This window comes from Pagrus major, chromosome 12 (assembly GCF_040436345.1).
Source record: "Pagrus major chromosome 12, Pma_NU_1.0".
NCBI lineage: Eukaryota > Metazoa > Chordata > Actinopteri > Spariformes > Sparidae > Pagrus > Pagrus major.
Window position 1 is genome coordinate 26,185,144 of NC_133226.1, and position 15,275 is coordinate 26,200,418.

The 15,275-nt window shown below is 43.1% G+C and overlaps 2 protein-coding genes across 5 annotated transcripts in view; both read right to left on the minus strand.

The window, feature by feature from the left end:
• The window catches only part of ttc28 (tetratricopeptide repeat domain 28), a 113,101-nt gene extending 106,347 nt beyond the window's left edge, over window positions 1-6,754 (minus strand). Inside the window, exon 1 of the mRNA XM_073478525.1 lies at window positions 6,491-6,754. Within this exon, the coding sequence (XP_073334626.1) occupies window positions 6,491-6,520 (30 nt within the window). The 5' untranslated portion in view covers window positions 6,521-6,754. The remainder of the gene's footprint in view (window positions 1-6,490) is intronic.
• A 228-nt stretch (window positions 6,755-6,982) lies between these two features.
• Window positions 6,983-15,228, minus strand: pla2g3 (phospholipase A2 group III). 4 transcript variants are annotated; one of them, XM_073478553.1, is made up of 8 exons: window positions 14,602-15,228; window positions 13,611-13,743; window positions 13,382-13,516; window positions 12,196-12,948; window positions 11,957-12,069; window positions 11,742-11,871; window positions 10,488-10,598; window positions 6,983-9,936 (listed from the first exon to the last, which is right to left on the minus strand). In XM_073478553.1, exons 1-8 carry the CDS (start codon window positions 15,125-15,127, stop codon window positions 9,684-9,686), a joined length of 2,154 nt encoding a protein of 717 aa, XP_073334654.1. In that variant the 5' UTR covers window positions 15,128-15,228; the 3' UTR covers window positions 6,983-9,683. The 4 variants fall into 4 exon arrangements, with proteins under 4 accessions (XP_073334654.1, XP_073334653.1, XP_073334652.1 ...); XM_073478552.1 differs by having other exon boundaries at window positions 12,166-12,948; XM_073478551.1 differs by having other exon boundaries at window positions 12,136-12,948.
• Between the last annotated feature and the right edge of the window lie 47 nt (window positions 15,229-15,275).

Genomic DNA, 15,275 nt, shown 5'->3' on the forward strand with positions numbered 1-15,275 from the left:
GAACCTAACCCTAATCAGTTCATTCATGAGTCCAAGAAGACGTTTGTGCCCAATTTGAAGAAATTCCCTCAAAGCGTTTCTTGAGATATCACGTTCACAAGAATGAGACGGACGAACAAGACAAAATAAATGCCTCGGGCCTCAGCTGTCGCCAGCGTTAAGGCATTAAAAAACACTGCATCCTTCCCATAAAATAATCCCAAATTCACACAAAGAAACACGAGGGACACGAGCTCAGCGTCCTCACCGGGAGCTGCAGGCCTGAGGTGTTCAGTGACACAATTCACTGAGCAGATTTCCATAAATCAGTCCTCTGATGGAGCTTCATTTATTCAGCCGCTCTCTTACACGCCATCACATTTCATGGCTGAACCGTGTTGTTATGAAACACTTGTTCTAATATGACAGATGTGATGTAAAGCAGAGCTTGTTTAACGTGTTACCGGGGCGTCGTTTGGTGAAACAAACAAAGAGGGCCACACATCACGATTATGGAACGAGGACGTAAATCTCTAAGCCTATTACTGTTGAACCAGTTAACGGAGCTTCGAGGTAAAAAGTACAGCGAGGAGTTCAGCGTGGACTCAGTTTACATCACTGGGTCAGTTATATACACTGTTGTGTTACAGTGTTTTAAACAGAAGTCTGACTACACTGGAGTCTGCTCTGTGGTGTTGTGTGGGTGAAAACGACCGGTCCGAGAGGTTTGTTTCTCAGAGCAGAGGTTAAAGTTGTGTACGAGTGTTGGAGCCGGAGGCGGAGTGAGTCTGATCTTGTCACAACACCTACCGCTGTTTAGTCAGTGTTGCTTGTTTTCCTGTTTTTCCATTAACCTCGCCAGTTTGTTCCCACGCACGATCTGATATCGTCCTGCAACTCATGTTTTATGTAATGTAATGCTCTGCAACTCGGGACAAATACACAAATGAGTGAAGTAATCCTTGTTCAGAGGTGGTAGAAATACTTTGTTACTGTAATTAAGTATGTTTTTCAGGTATCTGTACTCTTTTTCTTCTGACTTTTGACTTTTGACTTCTCCTCTCTACATCTGAACACAAACATCTGAACTTTCTCCTCCTCACATTTTCAAAACAGGCTCGTCACTTTAGTTTGATGCATTTGAGGTGAATTGTGGATTATATGACTGATTTCAGACGCAGCGAGACGAAACAAAGACATAAGAAGACGTAAACAGACAGAGAGGGAGGCTGGAATGGGGAGAAAAGGCGTGTTAGTGTCTCGTGTCTGCAGAGGTTTTCTTATGTTCTCACTTCGTTGCTGCTCGGGACGCTTTACCAACCCAACATGTGGCTATTTGACGTCCTGGGAATGAGACTCAACAATCAACTATCTTTGTGGTGCGTTCAGGAACAGCTGGGACAAATCCTACTGATTCTACCTTTAACTTTAATAGTCTTTGAATTATATTAATATGACGTGAGCTTCAGTTAGCTTTGACCACAAATGTCCTTCAGAGGGAGACTTTTTACTCTGATACTCTGAGTACATTTCAGAGCCTGTACTCTGAAAGCTGTATCAGTACTTCTACTTTTACCAGTGTAACAAGTCAACATTGTGAAATATTCTATTTTTTACCCAAACCATCTTTTCCTAAAACCTAAACAAGTATTTTTGTGGGTTAAACCTAAGTGCCAAAGCAAAGTGAAACAGAAAATAATATGTACGCTTCGTGTAAAATAATAAGTCGACAGTATAGAGGGTGAGAGCCGTCTCTCCGGAGGCCCTGAGATCCCAAATTGATTTAAAAAGATGTTATTCAGACCGAAATCATCACTGTAGCCGCTAAACTAAAGTGTTAGCGTGCAGCCCGGTCTGAAGTGGGTCCACGAGCTCGCCTGCGCATCGAGGGTATAATTTGGGATCTCTTCGGCATCCGGAGATTTGGATTATGCCAGAGTATTATGTTTTTTTGGTTGTTCCTTTCCGTTTTAAATCAAGTCTCCATCTGCTTCAGTTGTTTAGCAGAATGCTGCGACTCTGTTTTGCTGTGAAGCTCCAGAAATGTTTTGTGGAAACTTCACCTGACTTTCCATCAGCATGACGGGAGGAGATGATGACTGGATTTTTATTTTTGGGGTGAACTTCTCCTTTAAAACCCGACAGGATGCTGTGAACTACTGTTTGTACAATCTGCTTCATCAGTTGTTGTGTCACCTGTGTGTGTGTCGCTGCATATTCCTGTGGCAGCTCATTAAAGGTGGCGTCTCTCACACGTGTGACGGGTTGTCAGCAGCACCGAGTCGCTCAGCGGGACGTTCCCACCGACAGTTTGTTATTCTGAGTGTCGCTGCAACTAAACTGTGAAAAGTAAATGTACATGTATGATTAGTAAATATTGAATTATTGGATTATTGATGCAGTAATGTGTTTATTACTTTAAGGCTGCAGCAGGTAAATATGGGACTATTTTTTAGTACTTTTATTTGCCCCTTGTGATCAATAAAGCTTTATTAATGGAAGAATATCATAATTAAAGCAACATTATGTCCCTTCTTTACTAAAATAACAGCTTCAGGATCATTATGATGGGTCAGTGTCTCTAAGACTTGTTTCTGCACTATGTAACTTCAGTGAGAGGGTCGGATCACAGCGTTACATGTTTTCAACACATAACATTATAATAATATTAATAATTAACTTTTTTTGTACAGCACCTTTAAATAAAGAGTTTATAAAGTGCTCTGACAATTAAGCAAAAGCAGGAAACTCTGAAAGACAATATTACAGTCGAGACAAACACAAAGAAGTCTAAGATGAAGTTAAAACAAGAAGGAAGAACAGAAACTGTAAAAACACAAAAAGTCAATATGAGTCATTACAAGTAAAACGAATAAAATCACAGAAACAGAGAGAGAGAAGAACATTAATGCAAAAATAGAAATAAATAAAATAATGAAAACAATAACGACATCACATCAAATAAATTAATAACAGATAAAACGATCATGAGCAGCAAAAGGAATAAAGGACAATAAACTGATTAAAGATAACAGATAAAAGCAGTAAAGGACGGTAAGAAAAAAAGAAAAAGACACGAGGGAGGAATTAAAAACAGATAAATAGTCTCAGAGCAGTAAAAGCGAGTCTATAAAAGTGGGTTTAACGGAGAAAACATCGTTATGATGTCATCAGTTTTGTTTGTAGTCAGCAGCTACAGTACAAACTGTTACAGACCCGCAGTTTGTATTTACCGCAGTGGTAACATTTCTACATAATGTTGCTTTAATGATATCATAATGTGACTCTGGAAAGAAACTTATGACACAAAAGTAGTGAAGTGAAAAGTATAATATGTCCCGGAGCAGAAGAATAAAGTATGAAAACTTTTTCTATATTTTTGTATTCGTCTTATTTCTGATCTCAGCATTTACTTCTTCTACACTTGTATTGTTAGTCTGTTGTGTTACTGTAGCCTGAAATTGTACTTTAACACGGTTGTTGAGTAAATGTACTGAATGTGTAGAAGAAGAACAGCAGTGTGGACCGGAAAGAGTCGGAGCAACAACACAGTTCACACACACACACATGCAAAAAGGATAAAAAAAGACAGGAACACAACATGAATGTCCTGTCAGAGTCACACACACACACACACACACACACACACACACACCCTTCCCCTGTACTCCAGCCCATGTTCAGGTCAGAGGGAGAACATTCCTGGAGAACGACACAGACAGAAACTGAAAAACCTGAAGGAGGAAACTGTCCCTGAACGTGACCTCGTGCAGTCCCACTGTAGGTGGTCGACACTGTACACGGCGCTGACGGCACCTGGACTCAGCCGAAGATGGTTTGATGCAGATCAGCTGATGTATATTTATGTGAAGTAAAAGTTACTTGAGTGAAAGTAAAGATATCGTGCTACAAATTCAACTTTGGTAAAGTGAAAGTCACCCACACGAACAAGTACTTGAGTAAAAGTCTTGAAGTATCTGGCGACGAGTTAAAAAATAAACTACACAGTAAATTATCCGTTTTTCTGATTATAAGAATCAGCGTGTTTTTGATCTGATCGCGTATAAAATAAATGAAATGAAAAATCCTCCACTTTGGCTCTGATGCAGCATGTAATCTGCAAAGTAACTAAAGTACTCGAGTAGTCGTAAGCAGAGTAAAAAGTACAATATTTACCTCTAAGACATAGAAAAGTAAAAGTACATGAAAACTGTTCTGAAGCACTTAAATGTTTCTGTATTTGAAGCTTGTGTCAGAAACTCTTCACTTGTACATACAAACTGTACGTTGTTGTTATCGTTGTTATCATGTGTTTATATTTGTGTACATATTTATACATGTTCACGTTTCCAGCTTCTTGTATGAACATAATAGTTGTGTGTTTATTTTTAACCTCTCTTTGTTCGGCCTTGTTTTTTAGCTGTGAGTGTTTCTGTCTTCCTGTAAATTGTTCTGTGTGAGAGCAGCTCAGAACCGGACTCAGAGTTCTGCAGATGATTCTGGTTTTCTCTGTCATATATGACAGTAAAGTGAACGTTTTAGCAGTTTTGGACTCCTCGTTTTTGGCATTTATGTCTGTTTCGACAGATTTTACACATCTTTGGGCCAAAACTGAAACTTAATGGTGGCAAAATGTTCCCAGGATCCCAAGTTTCCTTCGTTGACTGACTTGCTGGGTAAAAATAATAATTAGAGCACTTTTACGTCACAAAACATAAACCAGCATCCACATTATTACATGTTTTTATTTTTCTGTAGTCTTTGTTGTTGCTGGTCGGCCAAACTGGACCTCGTGTGAGGCCGACTTCGGCCCGCAGGCCGCACTTTGAACAGCCCTCCATAGACAAACTGATTTATTAATTAATACAGAAACAAGCGGCTCGTTAGCTTTTTGTAAAGTGACTTTACATACTTTACATTTTGGAGGTTAAATATTGTACTTATACTCCACTACATTTATTTGCTTTTGATATTTAAAGGGGTAATATGTAAGAATTTTGGTTGCAAATGTTAAAATGTACTCTGTTACAGAGAGAACTACTGACGTTAGCATGCTAACCAGCTAGCCTTCGACCGTCCTGGTCCGAAGCTCCCGTAGCGCTAGCGGTGAAAACGCTGGTCCTCGAGCGTCCAGTCCGAACCGCTAGCTGCACGGCCAACTGAGCTAACTAGCTAATGGCGGCTACTGTTAGCAGCAGTTAGCAGTTACTCTTGTTATTGTGTTTAGAGTATTAATTTGACAAGTGACGAATTCTTACATATTGCAACTTTTAGTACATTTTATTGCCTGAAAGTTACTTTTGATACTTAAGTACAGCTCATATCAGATACTCTAAGACTTTTAAGCAAGTACTTTTCATATATTCATATTTTTTTGACATGATATCTTTACTTTTACTCAAGTATGACTTTTGGGTATTTTTTTACAACACCGTTTTTATAAGGAAGATAATTCATGATGGGATGTGAGAACATTTACTCAAGTAAAGTTTTGACAACAGCTGCTTTTTGTCTTTTTACAACTTTCCAGATTCATAATACAAAATATAATCAAGAAGACTTTATTGACACTAAAGAGTCAATTCACAAGCCAGCCTGCAGTTTATAAACTAATCTATACTGTAACTTAAAGGGGCACTACGTAGTTTTGTAGAAGAAATTCAAACTCATAATTTCAATATTTACAATATGAATGAGGTAATAATACAAACTCAGAAATATGTATTGTTCCATTATCAGAACACTGTTTAAAGTTAGAAAGGTGGCAGGGTCCGCCACATATAAACACAGTAAAACAGTATAAAGTGTGCTGTCCTTTAAGGTCAGTTTGTTTATTCAGTCATGAAAACAAAGAGAGTTTGTTTAGTTATTTAGTTAATGAAGATGTTTCACTTCTGATTAAAACTTCTTCTCCAAAACTACAGAGTGCTCCTTTAAAGTCAGTTTTTTTAGAATAGTCAGTTTATTCAGTCATTTAGTTTGTTTAAGTTTAGTTTTGTGAAGATCTTTCTCTTCTTATTAACAATACTTCCCCCAAACTACATAATGCTCCTCTAAGTTTTCAGTTTACTCAGTCGTGAAACTTTAGTTTAGTTATTTAATCGATGAAAAACTCAATCTTTCCACTTTTAGTCTGGTATCTTACACTTCTCATTAAAGTTACTTCCCCAAATCTACAGAGTGCTCCTTTAAAAATGTGCTCAAACTTTACCAGCTGCAACATTTAACTCTTTAATGTGTATTTTTTCTAAATTGAGTACTTTTCCTTGTAACAGATTACTCAGACCGAGGCTGAGAGTACTTCCTCCTGCCTGCTGCTCTGTTCACTGTCACTATAACTCCTATAAACTTTTCTTTCTGTCTTCCTGTAACTTTTCTGCAGATCAGATCACATCCACGGCACCACCAGCACCACCAGCACTGGGCCATCTTGTAAAAAAAAAAAAAAAAAAACCCCACCACATAAAAACACGTAGCCGGTTGTGTTTTTCCATTCCCAGTCTTTTTTTACCTTTTCTTTCCTGCTCCTGTGCTTTTCCATCCCGCTGCCTCTCTGCTAAACCCGGCAGCTCCAAACTTTCATCCCCCAGCAGCAGCAGAAGCAGCAGCAGCAGCGAGGCAGGACGGGAAACAAACACCATCCGAACCGGTACGAGCCAGTAACACGATCCACAGCCGCCCGGAGTTTGTTAAAGACACGATGCGTAAAGTTGTGCGCTACGCGGCGGAGCTCCGACGGTTTTCCTGGGGAGAGTTGATCCGGAGTAAGTGCGCCATGTTCCCGCAGCCGATCCTCTCCCCATAGCGGAATTTCTGTCCGGTGAGAGGCGGGGATCCGGTCGGGTCCACCACGGCTGCAGCCCTTCAGCAAGGTTTCAATTACTCCTTCATGACATCAGAGAGGAGTTCAGTTACCTGACAGATATTCATTACAGCAGGCTGCACGCACACGCACGCACACACACGCACACACACACACACTGCTGGAGGAATAAAAGAGATGTTTTCTTTTTCTTTTGTTTACTTTTATTAAGTCAACAAAACATCAACAAAACTACAAAAAAAATGAAACACGTGTAACATTTGAAAAGTTGGAAACATCTTCTGACCTAATGAAAAGCTCAACATCTTATTTACGAGGTGGAAACCGCTCTCAGAAATATGAAGTCAGAGGAAGTTAGCTTAGCTTAGCATAAAGACTGGAAACAGAGGGAAACTGCTAGCCTACGAGCAGCTCTGAAGCTCGCCGGTAAACTGTCTGTATCTCATGTTTACTGTGTTAAAGACCAAAGTGTAAAAGTAACATTGTGGTTTTATGTGCGGGAGTATATCCGCTGTATTCCCACTGCCTCCGGTCTCTATGCTAAGCTAGGCTAACTAGCTTCTATCTCTATGCTTTCTTGTGGAAAGTTAGATGGGAAGATCGATACCACCGTCCATGAGTTTGGGAGCTAGGAATGAGGTGGATATCTCCAGGGAGTTTCCCACTGCCTCCAGTCTCTATGCTAAGCTAGGCTAACTAGCCTCTATCTCTGATGGGAAGATCTATACAACTGTCCGTGAGTTTGAGTAGGTCACCGCAGAGGTTACCGGGGAATCGATTATGGATGATATTGCTTAGAGGAGCTAGCATGATAAGCACAGACGGCATTTTTAAGGCTTTAGAAGCGTTAGCTAAGTAAGCTAAGCGATAATCGTGTTACTGGTTCCTGAGTTCAAAACTAAAGTCTAAAAACAACAATTTGTGGTTTTATGTGCGGTAAAATATGCTGGTTAGTGCCTCCAGCGTTTCCCATTGCCTCCGGTCTCTATGCTAAGCTAGGCTAACTGGCAGCTATCTCTGGGCTATATTGTCGAGAGTAAAATGGGAAGATCGATACCACTGTCGATGAGTTCGGGAGCTAAGGTGGATATCTACTTTGTTTACTGTGTTCAAAACCGAAGTGTACAAACAATTTTTGGTTTTATGTGCGGGAGTATACGCTGGTTGGTGACTCGAGGGAGTTTCCAACTGCCTCCAATCTCTATGCTAAGCTAGGCTAACCGGCAGTTGAAGATCAATGCTGCGTCAGAGCCTTAATGTCACTACAGCCAGGAGATAGGCCTAGATTAGCTTAGCACAAAGACCAGAACCAGCTAGCTAGCTTGGCTCTGTCCAGTGGTAGAAAACTGTCTTTAAAACTTTAGTCCGTACGAAAAAAGTCTTTAAATAAGTCTTAACGCTAAGCTAAGCATAAACATGAGAGTGGCGATCATCTAACTCTCAGCAGGAAAGCAACAAGCGTGTTTACCACAATATTAAACTGTTCTCTTAAATCTTAATCAGTCATGTTTCCTTTTCACATCTTAAATCGAAAATTTCAACATGTGTTTTATATACAGATATTTACATGATGTGCTGAGCTAACAACATAATCTGCATTTGTTCTTAACTCATGCAACAAATATTTACAAATACACTGAGAGCTTTAGTGGGGGAAAATGTCACAGTACCACCGCTATGAAACCCAATGGACCTTTTCAATGGCCGACATTTTGGCTCATAGCAGAACAAGACACGCTAGTGGCTACGAGGCTGGACTTAGGCACGGTGGTAAGTGAGCTAAGTGCTAACAACGGCACGCTAACATGCTCACAAAGATAAAGCTGACATGTTCAGCTGCTACAATTACCATGTTCACCATCTTGGGTTAGCGTGTTAGCATGCTAACATTTACTAATTAGCAGTAAACACAAAGTACAACAGAGGCTGGTGGGAATGTCATCAGTGCTGCTGGTATTTAAGGGCGCTAAATGCTAATCGGAAGAAATTAAGGGAGCGCCAAAGTCGTTACAGTTCATCCTGAGGGTGACATGAACATCTGGACAACATTTCATGGAAGTCCATCCAGAATCTGTCTGGATGTTTAAGTCTGGACCACAGTGGTGGACCGACACTGCCGGTCCTGGAGTCACAGGTGCAGCTAATCACTTTAATGGAGGATCAGTTGTATTAGGTGTCCTTAAGTTATTCCAGCAGGACTCTCAACCTGGCACACCTGAGTGAAACGCAGCCGCCATTCATTTTATTAGTCGCACCTGAACTGTTGCCTCCACAGTTTTGTCCCAATAAAGTGGCTCAGTTTGGTCAGAACCGAGTACCGAGTATTGTCCCAGACTCAGACAGTATGAATACATAATAATACTAAATTTAATTGAGACCAAAAGAGTTCAATATTCATAAAAGACTTGAAATAATCAGATGAATACATGCAGATAAAAACATTAGCCAAGCATGAAGTTGTGATTTTTTTTAAAAAAAACTCACTTTTCACTGAGTTTATTTCAGGTGATTTGTATTATTCCATCATTTTCTATTTATTTTATTTCTAATATCTGCTTTCATGTTTTCTATTTTAACATCTTGGGGGGATGTTGTAAATAAGCGTTAGCTCTTTGACATATTATCCCTTTAAATTGTGTTTTTGTTGATCCATAAATAAATAAATATTATCTGTCAGATCCATAAACCCGACTCTTCTTTGTGTTATTCTGTCTGACAAAGACTTTTATGATGTTAAGAGACGTTATGATGTAAAACCTTTGGAGACTTCTGTGCTGGAATAAAATGAAAATGAAGTTATATATTTAATCTGCACTCATTCATATGACTTCACGTTGTCTTATTTAATATCGATCACTCTGACCCTCCGTAATGTTCCCGTTCACTCGAGCTGTCTTCGTCTTCCTGCCGGCCGGCGTGCAGCTGGTTTCCTGCTCTTGTTGAGTTGGCGGTGGACCATCCTGACACACAGTCTGTGAAGAAGCCTCACAGCTCCGTCCTTCCTCTTTGCTCTCCTGGTGTTTGGCCTCCTGACCTTCAGTCTGACTGCCTGTAGATGGCGCTGCTCCTCCACGTCTGCTCCGCTCCTCTGGTCCACCTGAGGAAGCTCTGCCTGCACCACCACGGCTGTACAGCTGTTCGACAGAGGAGAAGAAGAAGCAGAGGTAGGTTTGCGATGATGACTCAGTGTTTTTACTCAAATACTGTATTAAGTACAGTTTTTAGATAGATTATCTCCATTTTATGCTTGTTTATACTAAATATTGCACTTCCCCCCCCCCCCAACTAAACTTCTCAGAGGCGTTCATTTAAATAACTTTTTGAGGGACAATGAGCTAAAATGATCTGTTATTTGACAGAAAAGCAAAGATTAGAGAGAAGTCCTACAAAATGAATACATATTTGCTCTTTGGAGGAGCCAGCCCCCCATGTTGGGAACCACTGGACTAAACTAGCTAACTGTATATAAAGTTTAAACTGTCTCCACCTGCAGCAGCTGCAACAGTAAGATGCTGCTCTGACATTGACTTCAGTCACAGGAGTATTTTTACTGATGATACTTGAAGAATATTCTGCTGAAGGTACTTTTACATATTGTGAGTAGGATTCTGAATGCAGGACTTTGTTTATCATATCAAACAATGCTTCGGGATGTAAATAAATGTAATAATGTTTGCAGTCTTACCTGCTGCCTGCTGTGCAGTCCTGCAGCAGGAAGCAGGACGGAGACACGTGTCCCAGAAGACGAGCCTGCACGTCGGTCAGCTGTCTCTGTTTCGCCAAAGTCTGCAATAATCTGACAGGACGGAAAAAAACACGTCAGAGACCAACAGACAGAAAACATAAACCAAACACAGCAGATGAACGGAGCAGAGAAGAGGAGCGTGTGTGCAAACATGAGATTATGATAATATAACATCATTTCTGTGCAGGTTCATGTAACAGTGTGTCACTTCAGAGTTATGAAACATGTCTGGTCTGTCGTTGTCGCACAGAAACAAAGGTGAGTGCACCGTGTCTGTCAACTCTGCAAATAGTTCTGTAAATATTTACTCTAAATGGAGGTTAAGGTCAATTTGTGTAATCTAGATACGGAGTGACACATCGTTATATATCATGATAATCCAGACGACTCTGCAGATTTTCTGTTGGTGTTGGTCTTAGTTTAGCGTTAAGATCAAAGTTTGTGTTCCAGTGTGGCAATATGTCAAAAAAATGTGATTTACTGCTGAGGAAGTAATAACTGAATATTTATTTAGCCTGCTAGAGATAATTTTATGGGTTTTTTTGTGTTATCTTTGCTCAAAAACAATCGTTATCTTAAATGAATATTGTCTAACGCTTTACAATTAAATTTACAATTAATCCTGCCAATAAAATATATAGTTTAGGTAAAAAATAATCACTCTCAGTAGAGTGCACACCTCTGCCAAGGCCCAACAGTCCCCTTTAATTCAACCAAGCATTCTCCGATATCAAACTCGACAACCTTGAATCATTCTAAACTTTGAAACCGCCCAGAACTTCTGAACCAGAATTATAATGAGGACACCAGACAACCACAAGGACAACAAGACAATGACGATGAAGCAAAACTAGGGGCACAGCTGTTGGTCTCAGATGCTGATCGGCTGTCTCCATTGGGAGCTCCTTGTCGGGCAGAATCGACTACTTTGACATCTGGCTGCATTTCAATCATCTTGAAAAGTCCCTCCCTACCTCACCGATTTACAGGAAACACGTAAATACTTTGCCTTTCAAAGAATAAAAGAAAGTGAGAAAAAGTTCCTGGATCCAAACCAAAAGTTACTTGGGTCTATTCTGGGCTGAGATCCATCGTCTAACAACGTTTCATGAAAATGCATTCAGTAGTATTCGTGTAATCCTGCCGACAAACCAACCAACCAACTAAACAAATATGAAGAAACTGTTTCTTTACCTGGTGGTACAGTTGCAGTGGTACAGCGTCGTGGCCTCCTGGTTCTGGAGGCCGTACCTCGTCTGCTGGGGAAGGATCTTGTTCTTGCACTCATCCAGATCCTTGTAGACGTCACAGGACAGCTGCGTCTCTGTTCAGTGTGAATGTTCAGATCTGTTACTGCGGCGAAGAAACATGAACTGATACACTGGAGAGACGTGAACGATATTGAATACCTGCAGCATCCTGCTCCCTGACAGATAACATGTTCTCCAGGTTGTCTCTACTCTCTGGTCCTGGTCCTGGTCCTGGTCCTGCTGGTCCCTCTGTTGTGTTTGTGACTGTGGAGGTGGAGGTGGTGGTGGAGGATGGAGGGACTGTGACGGTGGAGTTGGAGGGTGGAGGGACTGTGGAGGTGGAGGTGGAGGGTGGAGGGACTGTGGAGGTGGTGGTGGAGGGTGGAGGGACTGTGGAGGTGGTGGTGGAGGGTGGAGGGACTGTGGAGGTGGAGGTGGAGGATGGAGGGACTGTGGAGGTGGAGGATGGAGGGACTGTGGAGGTGGAGATGGAGGGTGGAGGGACTGTGGAGGTGGAGTTGGAGGGTGGAGGGACTGTGGAGGTGGAGTTGGAGGGTGGAGGGACTGTGGCAGTGGAGTTGGAGGATAGAGGGACTGTGGCGGTGGAGTTGGAGGATGGAGGGACTGTGGAGGTGGAGTTGGAGGGTGGAGGGACTGTGGAGGTGGAGGTGGAGGGTGGAGGGACTGTGGAGGTGGAGTTGGAGGGTGGAGGGACTGTGGAGGTGGAGTTGGAGGGTGGAGGGACTGTGGCAGTGGAGTTGGAGGATAGAGGGACTGTGGCGGTGGAGTTGGAGGATGGAGGGACTGTGGAGGTGGAGTTGGAGGGTGGAGGGACTGTGGAGGTGGAGTTGGAGGGTGGAGGGACTGTGGCAGTGGAGTTGGAGGATAGAGGGACTGTGGCGGTGGAGTTGGAGGATGGAGGGACTGTGGAGGTGGAGTTGGAGGGTGGAGGGACTGTGGAGGTGGAGTTGGAGGATGGAGGGACTGTGGAGGTGGAGGGTGGAGGGACTGTGGATGCTGCAGCAGGACGTGACGTGCTGCTGGTCGTGTTGATGAAGGAGCTGTTGATGCTGACCTCTGTTGGACTGGGAGAGTCGTACAGCGTGGGCGGGTGCACCTCAGCATAGAGAGCCAGTTTAGTCTCTTTACACCTGCAAGACACAACAGAGGTTAAAATGATATATTGACATTTCGGGAGGTTATCTGCTCCCGTGCCAAGAGTTACACAAGAGGGTCGATACCACTTTCAAGTCCATCCGCTCCATATGAAGCCTGCAGCTGAAGACGTTACATCACATTTGTTTAAAGGTGAAGCGTCTCGGATTAAAGGGGATCCAGCCATTTTCGGCCAACAACCGAAAATGCCTCTATCACCTTTGGAATTGGGTTCAGTGGATCTAATCTAGTACATGAAGTACATGAAGTACTTAAACCAACAAATAAAAGCGAGAAGGCCGGCTGCAGGCAGGCGTGACGGAGCCGACTGGCTGACGTCCCACAGCCTTGACAAATGAACTGTGACTATCTGCACGGCTGGACACAAGTACAGGAAACCTACACACACCACAGTGTTGCTTCACCTACATCCCAAACCAGTTCCTCTGTGTGCACTGGAGTCGGTGGGAGAACTCGAAGCAGTGCATCTGCAGCAGGTTGAAGAAGGTGTATCCCACCACGTCAGATATACTGTCCTTCGCCTCCGTCAGACAGCTGTGGAACCTGCCGACGATTATTTTATTAGTTCAAAACATTTCAGAAAGCCTCAAAGAAACTTTTTTGGAGGTTTTTTCAGCGAGGGGGCGATGTTTCCTACTTTTTGTCACAGTCACAGTGAGACATGGTGAAGATGTTGCTGTTAAAGACACCAAACTGCGAGTCGAAGGACAGGATGGTGTGTTTGCACTGGTCGTGTTCACGGCAGCAGCTGTCGGTTTCTGCAAAAACTCCTGCAACAGGTGAGATGAGACGGACAGGATGTTCAGTTACTGCTGCTGAAAACGTAACGTTTCCTGCGATGCTGCTTCATAATAAAAGCTTCTAAATGACTAAATAACGCAGACTTTTATTGTGAAGAAGTAAAAGGAAATGAAAGGTGTTTGTAACTGAATAAGCAGAGCCGCTCGTGATTGGTTTGAGAAGCGCCTTCAAGCAGGAAGCCCGGGTGTGGTGGAAAATGCAAATCCCTGCCGCTCCGAGTCAAACCGAGCAGAGCCGGGCCGACAGGTGTGATGGAAAAACAACATGATCTTTTCTAAACCTAACATTACGTCCCAGGCCTGTAACAGTTTAACTACAAACACAGCTCATGACGTCATCACAGTGTTATGTGATGTTTTTTGTTCACACTGAACCGAGCAGCGCCGGCATACGGTAAAGCTGTAAATCTAAACATGTACCCGCCGACTGTTTATAATCATGTGGACGCTGTTATAAAGTGTTGTGATTGACATCCTGACCCACAATGCATCATGGGAAGTGACAAAGTTTTTTTGCATCACATAATCACCATCGAGTAAACGGTTGACCCTGTCTGGCTCCCACTTGCGAGGAGAGATGCTGTTTTCGGGACGGCGAGGTGCAAGAGTCACCATTCATACTATGACGAGACACTGTACCATCAACATGAGGTAAAAAGTTACATAATGTTGCTTTAAAATGAATCACTGTCTTGTGACCCCTCATCACAGGTTGCAGCCTCGATATTCTCACTATTTATTTGTGTTCCTCTCCTCTAATCATTTAACCACCCCTCAGATTTCTCACCTCCTCACATGAACATCCAGTAATAGTCTGAATCCACTCACCCAGATCTTCATATGATGGCGCCTTGTTGCCTGAGCCGCACCACAGAGTCCCTGGCACGATGAACCCGCGCTTCACGCGCTGAAGCCTCCTGACCTCTGACCTTTCAGCTCGACCTTGATGATTCTCAGGCAGTGACCCAGCAGCAGCGCTCCTCTCCCCGGTGCGCTCCCGGCTCCAGGCGTCCCCTGCAGAGACGCACAGATCCTCTCTTTCAAACATCGAGTCAACATCGTAATTTTCATTCGGATGATCTGTAAACTCGTGCGTGCGCTGCCGGCACCGAGAGGAGTACTTCTGGATCAGCGCCGCGTCGTCGCTCCAAGCGCAGCCGAGCAGAGCGCGCTGCCCGGTCCAGGAGCTGCTGTAGAGCCGCAGGGGGTCGCTCCGGAGAAAAGTGTAGATCACGTCAGTGTTATCCAGAACTGTGATGGAGGCGCAGGAGAGCGAGGCTCCTGCAGGAGACCACGTCAGGAGGAGTGATGATGATGTGAAAATGACCGTGAGGAGAGGAGCGATGTGCGTCATGGTGGCGCGTCAGGAGCAGAATGGAGGAGGAGGAGGAGGTGGAGAAGCTGCTGCACCTGAGATCTTAACCAGGTTATTGCTTCAGTCAGTGAGGAGCGACAGACTGACGGACTGACAGACTGACAGGTCGGGTTTAAAGGAGAGGAGG

Coding starts and splice junctions, on each gene's coding strand:
- pla2g3 (XM_073478549.1), bottom strand. CDS start 15,127: ATGACGCACATCGCTCCTCTCCTCACGGTCATTTTCACATCATCATCA. Junction 13,744..14,601: donor GCCATCATATGAAGATCTGG/GTGAGTGGATTC, acceptor CACCTGTTGCAG/GAGTTTTTGCAGAAACCGAC. Junction 11,872..11,956: donor CAGGGAGCAGGATGCTGCAG/GTATTCAATATC, acceptor CACACTGAACAG/AGACGCAGCTGTCCTGTGAC.